We start from the raw sequence: 19899 nt of genomic DNA on the forward strand, positions 1-19899 counted from the left end.
AATACTGAACCCCGTGTCTCATTGATTCAACTCACCCCTAACTATCTCCTGACAGAGGGATGGAATTTATAACATCCTCAACCTTACAGCACAGTATCCTACTGACAGGGCTGACGCTCACAAAACAGGTAACGTGATGTTTGCTGTTGGATGCAAAATGAAAGCAATGTATTAGCAGCCCTGAACTAGACAAGGGTTCCAAATGGAGGAACTGAGGCAAATGTACACACTGGAAAACCAGAAGGCTGCAAAAATAACAAAACAAAACACAAAGAACTGTCACAAGATGGCAAGTACTGGAAAAGCTGGGTAGCAGTAATTAATGGGGAGGAAGGGAAACAAGATGTGCAGACTGACAAAGAAGGGGATCTGAAATTCTCTTTGGTAACGTGGGACCACACAAAAAAGTGAAAGTGGTTTTAAATGAAGCTCATGTGATAATGCTGAGGCTGCCACATTGTCTGGGTTGGTTTGTGTCTGTGTCAGCATGGAAATGGGGCGCTTTTCCTTACCTCCAGATGCTCTAAAATATAGGGCGGATTTGTCATGCCAAGCCTCAGCATTGCTCCCTCAGGAATCACTTCAACCAGTTTCCACAGGAGTGCGGGGAGATCAGTGCCAATATCTCTGCCATAAGCTCCTGTGTCTTCACTGGTCAACCATATCTCACAAACACCCTCTGTGAATCAAAGGAGATAATTAACAAATCTGCTGCAGAGCTGCTTCCTTCATCATCCAGCTGCTCACTCTTTTCAATGCAGTATTCTCAGCATTATTATGCAGGCAGTCTGTGCATTCAATTGCAGGAAAAAAGCAGCTTATCCCATGGAGGCAGTGGGTTATTAAGCTCATTTTATGAACACCAAAGAGTTACAACAGTGCTGTAAATTATCAGTGTGTTCTAAGGAACGATTAACATTCAGAGCCAAACAGTTCAGCCATGTTTTCTTCCAGGCACTTTGATCAAGTGTAAAGCCTCGGTCCCATCCCAGAGAATACCTATTCTATTGAGCACCACGGCCCTGGAACTGAGCAGTCACCCCACAGCACAGGTACTGTCAGCAGTTAGCTAGCTCACTGATCAGTCCGCCACCATCCCAGGAAAAATGTCAAGTGTGGTTAAGGTTTAACTCACAAATTATTAATTATGTAGTGTCCACTTCTCCTGTAGTAACTATCTAATTTGTCTTTTTGAGTCAATTAAGAATAGAGTGCATCATATGGCTTTGTTCAAAGAAGTTGGATGCTGTGTACTTGTGTTGGAAAACCTGTTTACTGACAGCTTGCATCCTATTTTCCATTAATCAGACCTTCGGAAAACGTATACATGTTTTGTTGCTATTGTTGTTATAAACAATCCCGACTTCAAATATTACAGCCTACAATAACTTCCTTCCAAAAATCAAAAGGAAATACTTTGGGGTAACCTAGTATTATTTAAAATGAATAAAACAGATTTAGCAGAAGCCACCCAGCGTTGCATGGCACACAGAAGGTTTCTGAACGCATATTCAATTAAAGGATTAGACTATTTCAAAGGGCCAAATGATTCACAAGTCCCCACAAACAATGAAAGGGGCCTGTGGAATTTGTTGGTGCTGAAGCGATTTATTGCTTCTGAAGAACCTGAGCACACACGAGGCGCACGAAGGAAGACGGCAGCCTCGACCAGAGAAAGAGCCTCCAGATTATAATTTTAAATTGTCTTCAGTTGACAGAACAGAAGATTTTCTAAAATACATTTAAATATTCCTAGCCAAGAAAGACAACAAATAAAACACACTGCTTTTATGTGAATGTGAACTTAAAACTAACAGAATACAGAAGCAAAAAGATCTTCATTCTCCCTAATGTGTTCCACAGAGGTGGAAAAATAAACATGAAGTAAAGAACACCAATCATTATTCTTTCCTTTAGAATAAGAGATACATTTACTGTATCAAAAAACTAGGCAAGCCACACAAAAATACGTTCTCTTTCCCCACCTGCCTTTCTGTGACAGGCACATCCTCACCTACACTTAAACAACACAGAAAATACATGGATACAAATAGGATTTTTGTTTCCTGAAATTAAAGAATCGATGAGTTGGCAAAGAAAACAGCAGATAACAACAAAGACCTCCATTTAAAAAGTTGCACATGTTTTAAATATTTGAAATGTAGTAGTGTTATGAATATGTGGGTTTTCTTAATTTATATATGTAGTTCCAGAAATTAATAAAACTTTGCTTAGTTTTAATAATAAAAAATTATATACTCAAAAGAAACAGTCAGCATGTTTAAAGACTCCCCTTGTACTCTTGTAAGTTTATAAATATAATTTTATAAATATTCTCTGTCCATGGAGTAAATATTGTTCAATTTAAAAAATGGATTGCAATTAGTGGCATCATCTTTGTTTTAATATTACATATGCCATCAAACACTGGACTCATACAACCTTTTTTCTTTTAAATCTTATCACAAAATCCACTCCAGGAAAAGAGATGGCTAAGTAACAACATAAACAGATTTTAAAACACTCTGAAAGAGGTTATAAAAACAGGACATTATCCATGATTTTCCAGTTACTGGCATTTGAGCAACACAATATGAATATTTTTAAATGAACAGAATAATTTTAATTTATAATTTTTCCATCCAAATGGTTCCATGTTACGCCTTATGTAGAGAGAGCAAGTTCCTGGAACAGTGCCTTGCTGTTGCTAGATGAATATAGAAGGGGAAAAATCACTATGAATAGGAATGGAAATAACATCCAAGCAGAAACAGCAGCCAGCTCTAAAGCTGCATAGGTGGGGACCAATAGCCCCCTGGTGGGCTGAAACTTCAAATTAAATCACATAAAGAGGAAGCAGCTGTAACACTAAATCAGTAACAACAGGAATAATGGTCTTGATGTCTCCAAGATCAAGGCTGCTAAAGTGCTCTATATAATAGCAACCTGGCAAAAAACGCAATGAAATGAGAGAATGTGTGCAAAACGTGAAGCCCATGGACTTCAGGAGAATTGTGCCTGGCCAATTCAATCCAAAGATTTGTCAAAGATGATTTTGCTCTTAATGTGAGAAAGTTCAGATTTTGTAAGGTTGTGTTACGAGCATGAAATTCTAATGAGAGCTGATCCCTCAAATAGTTAGGATATAGAGAGTCATTTCATACTAAAGGTGAAGCTAAATATGGACTCCCCATGCCTGACATCCTTTTCCCTGGAAAGTCGTGTGATGACTCACAGTGCAAGCAGTTCCCCTCAGGTCAGCCTGCACATGAATGCACCCGGGAAACTGAAGGCGGCAGTCTGCAATCACTAATGGGTACTGGGACACATGCATGCTTCCATGTGCACACTTAATTGGTTATACTTATGGACAGAAGTGCTTGCCTGAACAGCTTCATTCCTCAGGACTTCAGTTATGAGCTATATCCTTTGCACATTCTTTTCTTTATTCGTCCATCAAACATGTATGAGGCCGTTACCTACTATGTGCCCTGCAGCAATTCCAGCTCATGACAGATACAGATTTATCATTAAACTTCTGTGATCTAAGACTGGCTATATTATCCAGGAGCTGGCAAGGGGACAGTGACAGACATCCTGTGAACTTCACACATCCCTAACTGGGGTGGTGTGTGGGGGGAGGGCGGTGATGGGGTGGTGGTTCTTGAAGAACGTAGCCTTAAAAGCCAAACTGAAGGGCAACTAGGCTGCTGGATGTGGACATGATGTCAGCCCCAGTGAGACAGGCCCCGTCTGCAACATAATGTGGACTTTGATTAATACATGTCAGAAAAACAAACACATGGAAATGAAAAAGAGAAGCAAGCAGGAAAAACTGAGATAAGAGAAGTGAATGCCCAGTAAAACCTCCCATGCCTGTAAAAATAAATACATGCAAAAAAAGAAAGTAGTGGCTGGAAAAGTGGGAGACACAAATTAGCTTCTTTAAGCAACCAAGGAGAAATTTTACTTTTTTCTGAAATTGTTCATCTACCTGACTTTTGTTCATTTTTCTTAAATTGTTCAGTTGATCTGACTTCTAATGAACCTTAGGTTCATCAAATCACCTACCCTTTTGTTGTGTTAATTTTGGTAAAAAGAAAAGCAAATTGTAGGGAGAAATAAAACATCTTGCAAGTTAAAAAAAACAAACCCTTTGACAAGTTTAGTTATTAGACTACATTATCATTTTACCCAAGTAATGACTGATCAGCCTACAGTTGAAACACAAAGCTCTTTTTCCCTGAGCAGAGCAACCACATCGTTGGACAATGATCTTTGCTCCATGGTAATTGGAGATGACAGAGGATGGAAAAAGGAAGAGACATAAAAGGTTAATAAGAAAAGAAAAATAATTTTCTCAACAAAATATTCTCACAAAAAAGTCCTGTTTGAAAAATCAAACTTTGTAAAAACTCCATTCCAAAAGATTATGATTCACTATAATTTTCTTGTGTATGAGCTTAATTAAAATACATTAAAATATGGATGAAGATCAATTTCATCTGGTCAGAGAAGTGATATTTCTCTAGTAGCTCTTGCTTTATCAAGGGGGACAATTTCTACCATAATAAGTTGTTTCAATGATTCCATTATGAGTAATCTCTAAAAATAAGGATTACAAAAATGTGAAAACTGTACCAGGGGTGTCCAATCTTTTGGTGTCTCTGGGCCACACTGGAAGAAGAAGAGTTGTCTTGGGCCACGCATTAAATACATTGCAATACATAGTAATAAAAAACATCACATAATGCTTTAAGTAAATTTACGATTTGTGTTGACCGCATTCAAAGCCATCCTGGGCTGATGGGGCCCACCGGCTGCAGGTTGGACACTCCTGTGAGTGTAAACTATGATTAATGGGATCAATAATTAAAGAGCACTAGATGGCAAGAAAATCTATATCAACTAAACATAAGAAAGAAAATCACCTCAACATCTGTTAAATCTTTGCCCTGACTTGTGTGGCTCAGTTGGCTGGGTGTTGTCCTGGATTCCCAGTCAAGGCCCATGCCTGGGTTGTAGGTTCTGTTGCCAGTCAGGGTGTGTGCAAGAGGCAACCAATTGATGTTTCTCTCTCATATCAATGTTTCTCTCCCTCTTTTTCTCTCCCGTCCCCTCTCTGTAAAAATAAATAAAATCTTTTTTAAAATATGCTAAATCTTTCTTCCTCAGAAGATATGTTCACTTTGCTTCTGCCTTCTCATCTCCATCACTCTCCCCTTGCCTCTCCCTTACTCCTTTCGATTCCATCCTCTATTCTCCACCAGCCCACCAACCCATTCCAGCCTTCATGCTCTATCTGCTTCAATGGCCAATAAGGAATATAAATTCAATGTACATGTTGTTATATTTATTTAATGTGCATTAAATACTTGGCTCTTAATTCCTGATGCTCTTTTGTAAGGGTAACAGTGTATATTAACTACATTTTTATAGGCTCATTCTTCTTAAAAATGATTTACAAAATTCAAAAATAAATATGAACCTCTGTTTAAACATTTGAAAGGTCATGAAAATTAATTCAATGGAAGTGTTTCTCAGTAATAATATATATAGGCAGCTTTTAGTTATGTAGCTTATTTATTTAATAGCAAATTAGACAATATGACTCGTATGGTCCCTTCTAATCCTATTACTAGACACTCAAGGTTTTTATGTTTTCCTGTTAGATAAAAAAGGACTTAAATGAAAATTTTATTAAAGTTAGCCTGTTAAGAGGATCAACTAAGGCTATCTTTTATATAACGATAGCATGTCACTGATAAAAACCCAATTAATAGGCCACTTTAGAAGACAATGATTCATTACCTAATTCACCAAACAGACCTACTTTTATAAGCTTAAAAGAGTTATTAGTGACTGAAGTTTTCTTCTCTGTTCTTTTGAACAATGTTGAATTTAGAGGAAAGTTTCAAAAAAGTCCAACAATGAATACTTGCCGGGCCCTCCTTCAGACGCATTGTGTCGAATTTTGTCACAACTGTGGCGCTCTGTCTCTCCACACACACAAGCATGCCTGTTTGTTTCCCGAACTGAGAATTAGTTGCACATGTGATGGCACTTAAAATCTAAATAAATCGGCACGTATCTTCTAAGACCAAGACCATTCTCACCCAAAATCACAATACAGCTACTGCTCTTGACCGATATTGGGCAACACCTTCACTACAGCCAGACCGACTCCATTGTATTTCCTTGTGCGACTCACTTGGGCTCAGACCTTTGTGCCTCAGCATTTGCTGCAGTTCCCTGTCTAAAATGCCTTCCAGTCTTCTTTGTATCATGAATCCCTCGTCCTGGAAACTTTCTTGAGCACTAAAACTAATTCAGATGCTCCTCCCAAGTACTGTGTGCAAAACTCTGTATCAGAATGCATTGTAATTATTGGTTTAATTGTTTGTCCACCCTCTTAGATGTAAGTATCTCCCTGGCAGAGGTACAAAAACCTAAAAAAAAAAACCCCCCAAAAACACATACCTAGAAAAGATTATGGTATGTAGCACATAGGAAGTATTTAATAAATTTTGGTTCTATATGCATATATAAACATACACATGTATGCACATGCATACATACACAGAGTGTTCACAGGAGTCCACATGAGTTCTGTATTAGACAATGGGGAATACCAAAATGAATTTTCTTTGGACAATATGGATAAGCAGCTTGAATGTTGCAAGGTGTGCTACATGGTCTCTTTGCGTCTACACAGATTAGCACTGTTACGTAAAGTTCCCTATAACTCCACAGTGGTAGCTGGAGAGCACAGCACATACACACAAACCATCTTTTTATTTAGAAGACTTTCCAGTTACAGATAAATCCAGATAGATCAATTACTCATAAAACAATTAAACTTTAAAATTATCTTTATTGATTTAATAACGAGTTAATAAAGAGACAGTATTTCCAGAGCATCCTGACATCTGTGATTATAGTGATACAAAGAAAAAGACTTGTTGGCATAAATTTATAATGTTGTTGCTAAGCAAAAACAACCTGTTTAAATTATTTCTTTTAAAAGTTCATAATCAGGAAGAATATTGTTTAGTTCCATACTTCTATAAAAATTTGGAAATAACGGAAAGCTAATAACAAGACAAATACCACAAAAAGAAGATATACTTTCTGGAAACGAGGGTCTGATTCTCCAGTGTCCAAAATCTGCAATAAGCCGCAATGAGGCAGAATAAGTTTATTCTATTAATACCACAGTGTGTTTTGTTCCATATATGGGCTGTCTTAATATCCGTAGAGAAATACAGAGGACAGTGTCTGAATGGGTCCTCTGCTGTTTCAGCAGGATGTGGGAAGGCATGCTATTTTGTATTTAAAAAATCACAACAGACTCAACTTTCAGCAGTCCAAACATTACAGATAGTAAAGGAAGTAGGAAGAGTAGAAAAGAAAATAACTAGATGCCTGCCACAAAGATTCTATCAGTTTGATCATGGTGATTACATTTTAGAAATTTATCCATATTCCAATACTAACTTAAAGAGCTATAGAGTAGTTTAGAGAGTAAAGGAAACTGGAGAACACATGACTTTGCATTATTACTTAGGCCATTGACTCAATTACAGAATAGAGAACAAACAGAAGTTAAATATTAAAGAACAGAATATTTTAATGACTAACATTTTATGGCCCTCAAGGTCTTTCTCAAAAAAACCCAATCTACAGTCAAATATGACCAGAAATTCTATAGTTCAAATTAGGGAAATTTGACTTTGAACATAAAACTTATAAATTATTACTTCGAGTATTTAAACAGCAAATATAGTTTTCTACCTTATATTCTGTTCTATTGGAAGATACATCAAATATATAGTATAGTTGTCCTAATACAAATAAAACATCATTCATTCATTCACTCATTCATTCATTCTTCTAGCAAGTATTTGTTGAGTATTACTATGTGCCAGGCACTGTTCTAGGTCTTAGAGACAAGAGCTCTGATTTCATGAAATTTATTTAAGTGAGAGAGACAATAAAATAAGAGATAAATAATATATTATCAAGTAAAAACAATAGCTAATACAGGTTTTTAAAGCAGGATGAAAGGAATGCATGATGAAGTAGTTGGGAAAGGACATCGCTATTTTTGACAGAGAATAATTGAGGAAGACTCACAATGAATGAAACCTGAATGAGCCAAGGTAGTAATGCACACAGATCAGTTATCTGAAGGAAAAGCACTGGAAGCAGAGGGAATATAAGTACGAAGACCCAGCGTGAGTACATATGACTACAGTTCCCAAGGAACCACAAACAGGTCAGTGTGGCTGGGGAGATGAGTGAGGGTGTGCGGTGAAAAAGAATTCTCAGATGGGAGCCAGTGGTGGGGTGAGTTGTTGCATGAGCCTCACGTTGAAAGGGAAGAGCTAAGAGAGCAAAAATTACGTGGCCGGTAACCTGTTCGCTACCATATGCAATGCATATGCAATATGTACCTTATCCTTGCTCTCAATAACTCCATGTTTTAAGATACTCTCATGCTTCAGGTCATGAATATTCAGTAAGTTTCAGAATTCTCAAATCACTAGATTAGGTATATAAGAAGGAACAGAAGAAAATATCATGAAATTGTCCAGTTTTTCTTAAAAAAAGTTTCTTTCACTCTTTTTTTTGGAGGGTTAATTTATTATAATTAACTGAAATGAGTGAAACAAAACTAACAAATTTAAATAGAAACAAGTATAAGAAACCCGAGACCATTAACACATTTATGCTTTCTAGTTGGTAGCACCTATAGGAAAAGGAAATGGTACTGGCCTTTTAAATCTCATTTTCCTTATTCCTTCTTTCCACCCAACAGAACTTAAGTATTACTCTTGAGCCCCAACTTCTCACTTGGCATTATTTAAGTTGACATTCAAAAGCCAGCATTTGCCCCAAACTCAGAGAGTCTTCAAAGAGGTTGAACCACTGCTACGACTTCCAGAGGAAGGACAAGTAAGAATGAGTAAAACAGAAACCCCTTATGAGGCAGGAAAAGAAAAAGTCATTTTTCCTTCATTAGAGAAAAAAGTCTCACCATCAAGAATCTACTACCCTCACACCAAGTAACTATAATGATAGAATAATTCAAAGTTTGGAAGTTTTATGAAACTGGTAGCTATACCTTGAAAGAAATTAAAATAATCAGAATAGAAAATTATGATACATACCTAAGCTACCTCTTAAATTTGAAAATTCCTACGTAATACTACGAACACTTTGGTATTAATAAAAGGTGATTTTAATATCTACTACAACAGAATAACATATACATGTACATTACTTGACAAAGCTATGATAATCAAAATCACATGTACCAACATGTCTGTTTCTGTGGGGCAATGTGTACTATACAGTACAAATTATGGACTATGGTTATATTAATTACAACTCAGAATTTTAATTAAAAGGAAATACTATGAGGACCAGCATTTCCACACATGCATTATAGGAATTGCCTTAATGCTGTAAGCCACTAGAAAATTTGACTAAATGTATGAAGCCATCATATAGGGAATAAAAGGCAGTGGAGGACTGTGATTTTTGAGAGAAGCAAACAAGGTGAAGTCCTATGATTGGTCATCGTACTACCTAGACACATCGTCTGGACCACAGTGCAGAACAGAGGGAACCAAACAAAGACTGATGATCTTGCTGCATTGAGAAGACAGAGGTTGTAGTTCAGAAAGCTACAATTTACTGGGTCAAATATTAAAGAGGTAAAAGTTGCACAGAGAAGAAGCTCCAAAGATCAGCAGAGGGTTCCTCCCAAGTTTTTAGTTGAGTTCTGTCTGGACAGGCATGAGAGGAAACTAAATCCCAAGGCTGAGGGAAGAATCACAGGAAAGCAGTAGATCAAACAATTCCTAAAAGTAACACAGGACCAAGAACAGTTTATGTTCCTGCAAGAGCAAAAAAAAAAAAAAAAAAAAAAAAAGCCTTAGAATACCTGAGTCATTAAATAGAATCCTTAGAAGAGTATTTGCCTTAGTGGTGGAGAAAAATTCATTTTAAATTAGAAGTTGCTCTGAACATATACTACCAGACATTAAAAGAAATTTGAGGCTTCAAAACATCAAACTAGTTTAAAATAACTTAGTTCTACGACAGAATAAAGTCCAAAACTCTTCCAAGGCAGGGTACTACGATATTTTGCCCTGTACAATGTGCGCCCACGTTTTTCTCCCAAACTTGCAGGAAAAAAATCTTTCATTTTAATTACTTTTTTTTTTTAAAGATTTTATTTATTTTTAGACAAAGGGGAAGCGAGGGAGGAAGAGACAGGGAAATATCAATGTGAGGTTGCCTCTCATGCGCCCCCTACTGGGGACCTGGCCGGCACCCCAGGCATGTGCCCTGATACGGTCATTGAACCTGTGACCCTTTGGTTGGCAGGCCAGCGCTCAATCCGCTCAGCCACACCAGCTAGGGCCGTTTTAATTTCTTAAAAAAGGGCCATTATCACCATTAAGTAGTACTCACTAAATGGTCACCACCAAACTCTACCTGAAGTTTCCCAGGGCACACATAATCAAAACTGATGACCGGGGATGAAGGAGAGCTAAAGAAAATAAAGGTGGAGAAGAAAAGTCTGAGTTAACTACTTACAAAATAGGCAAATATAACCCTAAGGAGTAGGCCAGTGAGGTGTGAAAATGGTATCAGTGGGCAATGGAAAAGAATGTTTTTGAGGCACTACACTTAGATAAATATACAACATTTTACACCTACATTTATTGTGTATATATGCACTAATATAAAGGAGAAACTATGGGATGAGGTACGGTAGAGTAAATGAATCAAAATAATATATATAGCTATAAAAGGGAATCCAACAGCTGGCAGGGAACACGCTCTTCTGCAGAAGCGGGCAGGGAAGCAGGCCTAGCATGTGGCTAGGAGAGCCCAACTGTGCACACCACACCGGGCAGCTTGAACAACTGGAACACAAACAGTGGGGGTTTGAATAAGGGGGAAGCATCTGGCTCCCCAACCAATATACTACAATTTAGCCTTAGAAAGCCATGCTTTTAATCACAGGTACCACTTAGAATACCACAGTTAAGAAATATTCATGACAAATTATGTCCTTTTAAAAGCTATTACCAATAAACAATGATGTTGAATACTTAAATTTAATAAAAGGGATGTATGAAGTAGAACTAAAAGTATTTTTAAAAACCCGATGGCTTTATAATATGCCTTTGAGGGTCAGAAACAGTCCCTCTGTCCAACCAATGAAATGAGAAAGGCAAATTCACAAATGAAGATAATCTGCAGAATACGATCTTTGAGTCCCTTTTAGTCAGCATGTCACTCAAAGTAATTCCATAATATTATCTGAGTGAAATCCACGTGCCAGGCACCATGCTTAGAACACAAAGAGGAATAAGACATCCCAGAAACACACTGTCTAGTGTCATGTGGCAGCAGAAGCAACTTACATGTAAAAAACAGAACACACAAAAAACACTTTGAATGGGTCTATTTTCAAAATTCTACCCCCTCCGAGATGAAATCCCCTCCAGCCCTGACTCTAGAAATGCCTGGTCATACCTGCTCTTATGTGTCAAGTAGTTACAGCCGCGCCCTGAACTGCAATGATTCCTCCTACCAGGACTCTGCAACTCCCAAAGCTATTTCTTTTACCTGTGTCACTGGACATGTCTGTTTTTAATCCACTTACTGACCGTTGGGTTTTTCAAACTACCGTGATCGGTATGGCAGTCCCTATAATGCCTGGGACATCACTAGCATCCAGTAAATAACAAACCAGCTACACTACTGAAAGTAAATTAAAAAACAAGCAATGAATCAAGAGTTTGGAATCTCTGATGACCATAGAACTGCTGTCAGTGGCACTAAAAGCTATTTATATAAAAGGCCCTCAAATTACAAAATATGCAAATTACCTTTATGCAAGAAATGTACCAAACATTCTAAGATTCAGAGTGCTTAAACATATTCATTCAACTGGGATGATTTCAGATTAAAGAAAATAAGGACTGTGTAATTATATATACTTACCTTGACAAATAGAAAGCAATCTATGATTAGAACATAGCAATTAGTTACAAAATGCTTCACATGGATTTAATTACCCATCGGTCTACATGTAGCTTAATTACTTTTATCTCATTGCATCAGTAAAAGATTTCTGCCTGAGGCAACTGCCAGTCATATATTTATAAGGCTTCTAGACTTTACAGTGAATACATTATAACATTGAGGCAAATGTGCTAAAGTTAGTTGCAGAGGCAGTCTTAATTTTGAGCCTCTAGTTTTATTTAGTTCATAAATATCACATCACTTTCTCAGAGTCAACTATCATCTAGCTTTCACATTTACAGTGTCACCTATTTGGCTAAATAGCATTGTTGACATAAACATCACCTCTGTTTATTCTAACCTTATAAGAGCCAGCAGGAAAGACCTTTAAAACCAAAACAATTATTTTATTACCCTGAGGTAAAGGGTACTATAGTCTCATGGGCAAGGTAAACACTTAAATTCAGAAAGGAGGTGACCCCTTTTTTCAGGACAGCTGAAGAATGTCCTTTTACTCAGTGGCTGACTCTAAGTTCAGAAAGATGGTGGCTTCGTGGGATGAATGTTTTGTGATTCAGAGGGAATTTTTCTCTCCTTAGGAAGATAGGTCTATAGTTTTAAAATCAGCCAACCAAGGTTTGATTCCTAGCTCCTTTGCTGATGAACTTGATGTCTTTGGGCAAGTTATTTAATTGATCTCAGGATAAATAATAACCATCTTAATTTAACATAGTTGTTAAATTCAATAACATAAAAATATCTAGTAGAGGGTGGCTCATAGCAAATATAAAATAAAAGTCAATACAGTTTGCTGGGTTCCCCTGGAAGGGGCCTGTACAGATTACATGAATTCATCAGAAAAAGGGGTCTCTTGGGAGCTAAGCAGAAAATACTCTCCTTAAATTTTTGTTTAGGGAAACACCTTAGGTGTTGACTGGGAAATTAGATTCTCTAGAAGTGAGAGTTTTTAAGACTCTGGAATTGGTATTAGGGGAATCTGGCTTCATCTTACTTAAAATAATTAAAGAAACCCCTTCTGTTAAGGGAGGCAGGTCTTTGGGCCAGGTGGCATTTTGTCAACGCAGCTTACAGAGATCTACAGAGGTCTCCTTTAGGGCTCACAAGTCTTTAGGAAGCCCTCTGGAATTTCTGTTTCACCCAAACCAGAGTTGCTTCTGCTTCTGTTCAAATGCAAACAAAATGGACCAGAAAGGGAGTCTCAACTAGTGCTATACTTACGAATAGCCTATAAAGCATTTTAAAATTCAAGCGAGAGCCAGGGTGGGCAAGATTCTAGTAGTGTATGTCTGGGGCGATATCTGAGACTGTGCAGCCCGGTGAAACTGATAACCACACTACGAGAAACGCTAGGTTTGGGCTCATGAGAGGATACTACACCAACTTAAATGTATTTAACTACAAAAATCCTTTAAAAAAGATTTTCACATCTTTAAATTTTTTTTTTAATTTCCTCCTTAGTTAAAACACTATGATTTCATACTTCCCAATTCCTGATCCATAAAAAGAGTACAGAGGTCCCACATTTTTAAACAGAGCTTGCAAATGACTTGTGTGTTGCCACGATGCACAGGGGCCCCACCACAGCCGAGAGGAACCCAAATTGGGAGAGGTTAAGTACGTGATGCAATGACGAGATTTTACTTTTATGTGTGGACACTAAAGCACAGAGAAAGACATCAATGTTTGAGATGCATATTTAATACATGCAGATAACCTATACTGCAAAATCAAACTCCTGGAAATTTTATGAGTTTTTACTCCTTTATTTGTAAAATTCAAAGCAAGTCGTCCATAGCAGTTGCTTAAAAATTATTTGGAGGGCTCTTTTGGCTCTCTGAGCAGCTCCGTGGCGGTGGGCAAGAACAAGCGCCTAATGAAAGGCAGCAAAAAGGGAGCCAAGAAGAAAGTGGTGGATCCATGTTCTCGGGAAGATTGGTGTGATGTGAAAGCACCAGCTATGTTCAATGTAAGAAGTATTGGAAGAACACTGGTCACGAGGACACAAGGAAATAAAATCACAGCTGATGGTCTGAAGGGTTGTTGTTGAAGTGAGCCTAGCTGACCTGCAGAATGATGAAGTTGCCTTTAGAAAATTCAAGCTAATTACTGAGGAAATTCAAGGCAAAAGCTGCCTGGCTTCCATGGCATGGATCTTAACCGTGACAAAACGTGCTCTGTGGTCGAAAAATGGCAGCCCATGACCAAAGCCCATGTTGATGTCAAGATTACCTGATGGTTATTTGCTCTGTCTATTCTGTGTTGGTTTTACTAAAAACATGACACTCAGATTCAGAAGACCTCTTATGCTCAGCATCACCAGGCCCGCCAAATCTGGAAGAAGATGATGGAAATCATGACACAAGGGGTGCAAATTACTTGAAAGAAGTGGTCAAATATGGCTCCAGATGGCACTGGCAAAGACACAGAAAACGCTGGCCAGCCCATTTCTTTACTCCACGATGTCTTTGTTAGAAAAGTCAAAATGCTGAGAAGCCCAAGTTTGAACTAGAAAACTCACTGAGCTTCACGGTGAAGGCAGAAGTTCTGGAAAAACTACTGGGGATGAGACAAGTGCTAAAGTTGAACAAGAATCTGTTTAAAATTCAGACATTTAATGGTGACAAAAAGTCTTTTATTTGTGATAAAAGAAAAATGGAGGTTCTTTCAGGTAAGGTTCATTTAAGTACCTCCAGCCTTTCCCATAAAGACTATATAGCACATAATAATACTCAATCAATATTTGCTAAAGGAAGGAAAAGGATGAGCAGAAAGGAGGAAAATGCTTTAAATGTTTTTTTCAAAATTTTTTTCTACTATTATTGTGGGCAGGGAATCATTTTTTTCAGAAAGTTTTCTAAATGTAATTAGATGCCACAGAAACAAATACCTCCGTACATTTTCAAAAAGAACTTAATTGCACTTTAATCCCTTTGTCCCAGTAGTTCTCACCCAGGAATAAAAGAACAGCTTTGTCTGCAGAGAGCCAGCTGCCAGGCCAGGTCCGAACCCCCTGGGCTGGCCTCTCACTGGCAGTGACAGTGAGCACAGTAATATCTCCTAGGACTTATCTGTAAAATGGACTACTGCCATTAGATGGTTACAACTCAATGACAGGAAATTTTCCAGTAAAAACCTCAGCATAGGACCTGATACCTGGTACAAGGGCAACTACTGCATATAGTTACTTCTCTAAGTTGAAGTGACTTCAAAGATAAATTACAAGTAGAAAAACACTGAATATATACCAATAAATGTGCACCCTTACATGTCGAATGGTGGCTCATGTTAGAGTAAGCTTTCCCGTCAGCTTGGGTTAGAATTCTGGCTCTACCATTTACTAGCTAGGTAGCTTTGGGGGAGCTGACTACATGTCTCTGAGCAGAGGTTCCCAGGCTGTGAGATGAAGATAATCATACCCTACCTCACAGGGTTGATGAAATGAGATAATCCGTACAAAGCAATTCCCACTCTGCCTGGCAAACAGTAAACAACCAACAATAGCAACTGTTACTATTATGTGAGAGACCAAAGTAACAGCGAGGAGATATGGATGCATTCCAGGTCTCGATGTGGGTTTTGTTTGCTGGACCGGGGACCATTGCTTTTGGAAACTGGAAATAACAATGTGTTTAGTAAGACATTTGAGTTACTCCAGAATTTCCATTTGGAGAAGAAAACTACTTCTGTGATAGTGAAGTTACGATAAAAAGATAATTGTGGCATAGCCTATTCAGACCTATATGCAGAAATTACCCCATCTGCAAATGGGAACTACCCAAGCACAGAAATAGAGCTTGATTCAGGGCTTTAAAAACAATAAAGTTAATTAAAAGAAAAATAAATACTTTTTGTAGAGTTCAAAAACAAGTTAATTTTTTCTGAAATTCACATTTATAGTGTTAACAGTCAAGGAGTTAAAAAAAGTAATGAAATAAATGTTTAAAACCACTTCAACTGACTTCCATTATAAGAAGCTTTCATTAGTTCGGTTTGAATCTGCTTTTTAACTCATTAAGTGTTTTTAAAATTAGATTATTGTTTCAATGCAACTTTTCATGGTACTTTTTGTCAAGAAAGAAGTCCAGAAATCACTTACACTTTTGATCTGGAAAATACAATCAACTTGATAAGAATTTTTCTTGTAAACCAACCTTATGAAGATGAGTTAAAATTAAAAAAAAAAGAAATTTAAACAAGTATTAAAGTCATAAACCAGGAGCTAACACCCTTTAAAGAAAACACTGTGCCGAATCTCTGAGCCTTTTCTTTATATTCTTTGGGGTCGAAGGAGGAGACGTTGACACGAACCCGCTTTTGCACGGCGTGCAGTAAGACGCACTGGCAGAGCATTTGCCAGTGGGCAAGAGCACAGCTGCCATTGACCTCTGATGTGGACAGGGGCAGATTTTCAGGGTCGGTGTCAGCCAGCAAAAATTAAAAATAAAAATAGTAAACCAGCCCATGTCCTGGTTGCTACATGTATGCACACAATTTTGGTAATTATGAATGTAAAAGAAAAAGCCAAATATAAAGCAAAAGTCACTGGTACTAACATCAAAATGCAGAAAGATTATTAAAGATTAAATAGGAAATATCCAGTCTTCTGTCGTTCCTTCCTCATGAACACCTGCCCTTCACAGAGTATCTGCATCCCACTGCCTTCTTGCGGACATCGTTCTTTTCCTACTACTGCTCTTGCTTTGGGACCCTTTCTGCTTTTTAGGGTTTTCCCTTCCATTTTCCTCTACATTGTGCTGCATTAGAGACTATTTTCCTTGCCACCAAGGCTAGCCTTTATTACCAGGAAGAATGGGATAATACCTCCATGTGCCCTCCCCACAGAGAAGACCTGGAGTACCCCCAAGACAACCCAGTGAATGAGTGGCTGCGTACATTAAAGCCATCTGTTGTTGCCATATGCCCGTAAAAGTTATCTCACTAAGCCTGGACCTTGAAGTGAAGATCTCTTCTATGTCTACTGGGAACCCCCCATATTGTCTGGAAGTGCCAGGATTTATTCTAGCCAATGCTAGAAGAAGAAGAGGCTACATTTCCACTGGATAGTGTTAAAATCAGGCAGGGGGAGTGGAGTGGGGGCTGAGGCATAATTTCACGTACAAGATGTAATGAGTATCGACTGGCTTCTATAAATAACATTTTCAAGCTAAGATGGAACTCAAAACAATATCCCTGAGATGTTATGAATCCAGGACTCTAGTTATATGTATTTGGAGTTGAATATATTTTTGTATGGAAAAGTTTCATAATTTTTTCAACTCCAAGTTCTGAACATCCAACTTCAAAAAAATATTGGAAACCTTGGGGACAGTCTACAGGAGAAGAAAAGATTTTAATTTTAGCACTTCAAATGTTGTCTCACTATAAATAAGTCACTTGGTTTTGCTGAATCCCAGTTTCTTCATCTGGAAAACAGGAGATTAGACTGGGCTACTTTGCTCAACTCTCGGGGTTAGAGATCCCTTTCCAAAAGTAATGCACGCACAACATTTTGCTTGAATTTCAGGGAACTCATAGATCCTTAGGAGCACATCTGTGGAAAAATTCCTGGACTATATGTTAAAATGTAATGCTCACTCAGTGCACACAACAAATTTTTTTTTTAAAGATACACCATTTTTACTACTAGACAATCAGTTTCTTTACATCTCCACTTAATAGCTGTTGGATAATTACTTCAAAAATATAAGTTTAATGAGACTGAAATTACATGCCTGCCCATTAGACCCACACATTCTGTATTAGCATGAAAGAACCACTCCGTCAGCCAAGGACGCCACTACTGATCGGCAAGTGACTTAAGTGCTACAACAAGAGCCAGAATTTCTCTGTCTTGAGACTTCCCAAGCTTTCACCAAACTTTAATGAAACAGTTGCTCTAAGCAACTATCTCTAAAAACAGATTTTCAGAATCAATCATTTCCCTTTTACATCAAACAAAGGCTGTTGACTTAGAAAAAGAGAGTAAGACTGGTTAAGAAAGAAGTATCTCAACTCTCAACTGTCAAATGATGCCATTAATATATAATCTTCCAAGATTTTTTTTAAATGTAAAATTTTAATTTTTATATTCAATAAGGCTCTTATTAAAAACAGTAGCTTTTATGATGACTAACAAAGAAGGTAGTATAATTAAAGATGTATAGGTTCTTTGAAGTTGAACTAGGAGACACCATTCTGAGGAGTTAAGAAATAACCATTATTCCTGGATTCAGGCTTATTAGTTACCAAGACAAACAGAAAATAGTAAAGCAAAAAAGCACATCCCTCCTTTAGGAAATCTGGGACATAATTCCCAAAGTGTCTTTCAAGTTCTAGAACTTTAGAGTTTAGGACATTCTTTTCTGTGCAACGTAAGTCAAAAATTTGATTTTCCATTTATCTTGCTACTATGGTTAAAAATCGATGAAAAGGCAATATTAATGCAAAAGAAGTGCACTCCTACTGAATTATTAATAGGCAATACAACTGGAAATGTTTTTGTTCACCATTCTTCACTACCCTTGCAAACAGTTGCAAAGTGGGAGCTGCTGAAGCATGAAGGCTGTTTGCAGCCATTGCTTTTTGAGATCACAGTGCTGGGAATTGGTGAAATTCTTGCCTCCTTGGGTTATTATCAGACATGCTGAACTTTCTTTGAAAGCAGACTATAAATTCACAAGGGGATCCCTTTCCTTCAATCAAGGAAATGTTTAAAATGACCCCCATCTGCCATTTTAATGTATTCTTCTCAAAGACTGACATAAATATTTAATATAAGAAAGGCTGTGTTTAAACACAATGAATAGCTTATGAAATTAAAGTTGGCTGACGAATTACACTGTGTACATAATACACTGTAAATAATGACAAAGAAAATATGAGCAGCATTACTAACCTTCTCTTACTTCTCTTGACATTTCTTAAGGAAAATTCAAAAGATACTTGGATATAAAGGTCAACTTAATTGACATGAAAGGGTGACTAACTCTATAGAGCCATTCTATTCTTGACTCTGTATCTAACATCTTGGTACATTACCCCACTGAAAGGATACCACAGAGACCATCCATTTCTCAAGTCCCACTTAACCCGCTAACTGCTTTCACCAGAAGTCACAGAATTAGGAGGATACCTTGTATCTAGTTCCTGGTTTAGTCTCTTGTATTCACACAGGAATCAGCACCTAATGGTCCACTTTTCTATGGAAGGCATTCGATACACATTTATCAGACGAGTACATATAGTTACTATCAGATGCAATTATATACAGCATTCGAATTGCTAAGAAAAGATGCTTTTCTGGTACTATTACAACAGCAAACCTGCATAATTTCTACTTTCATCAATGTCCAGAGAATACTCCTTATTCTTTGTATTAAAAGAAAGGGAGAACAGCTGTTACCTCTTCTCTTAACTCCTAATCTCTTGATCCTTCTACTCAAATCAAACAATTTCAATTTCCCTTAATTTTCCTCAGAGATCTCTTAGAATCCATTTTCACTGAAGTTCTCCAGAGTGTAACAGAAGAATTATTCCTCAACACTTACACAGTTTAGCGCCAGGTAATGTTAACTCTACAAGAGTAACATACCCTGACGTAGGAAGTGTGCTGCCCAGACTCCCCTGGGGTCAGGGCCAAGCCTCCGCTCTTCACAGACAGCTTCCCCGTTCAGCAGACTAGTTAATACCTACCAATATTCTGACCGAACTTCACACAGTAATTTAGAGTGTTTTCTTCTCTTGATGTCACCAATTTCTCCCATACTGATGTCATACATCAATACCCTTTGTATGATTTTACTAAGTGAAATGCGACCTTCTTCCACA

The 19899-nt window shown here is 37.6% G+C and overlaps 1 protein-coding gene across 3 annotated transcripts in view; it reads right to left on the reverse strand.

Annotated features, from left to right (window-relative positions):
- Positions 1 to 19899, reverse strand: part of CDKAL1 (CDKAL1 threonylcarbamoyladenosine tRNA methylthiotransferase) — a 626103-nt gene that overhangs the window by 261301 nt on the left and 344903 nt on the right. For all 3 annotated transcript variants that reach the window (XM_053920194.1, XM_053920195.2, XM_053920193.2), the window contains one exon: positions 513 to 679. In XM_053920194.1, coding sequence (XP_053776169.1) covers positions 513 to 679 — 167 coding nt within the window. The remainder of the gene's footprint in view (positions 1 to 512; positions 680 to 19899) is intronic.

This window comes from Desmodus rotundus, chromosome 3 (assembly GCF_022682495.2).
Source record: "Desmodus rotundus isolate HL8 chromosome 3, HLdesRot8A.1, whole genome shotgun sequence".
NCBI classification, from domain to species: Eukaryota; Metazoa; Chordata; class Mammalia; order Chiroptera; family Phyllostomidae; genus Desmodus; species Desmodus rotundus.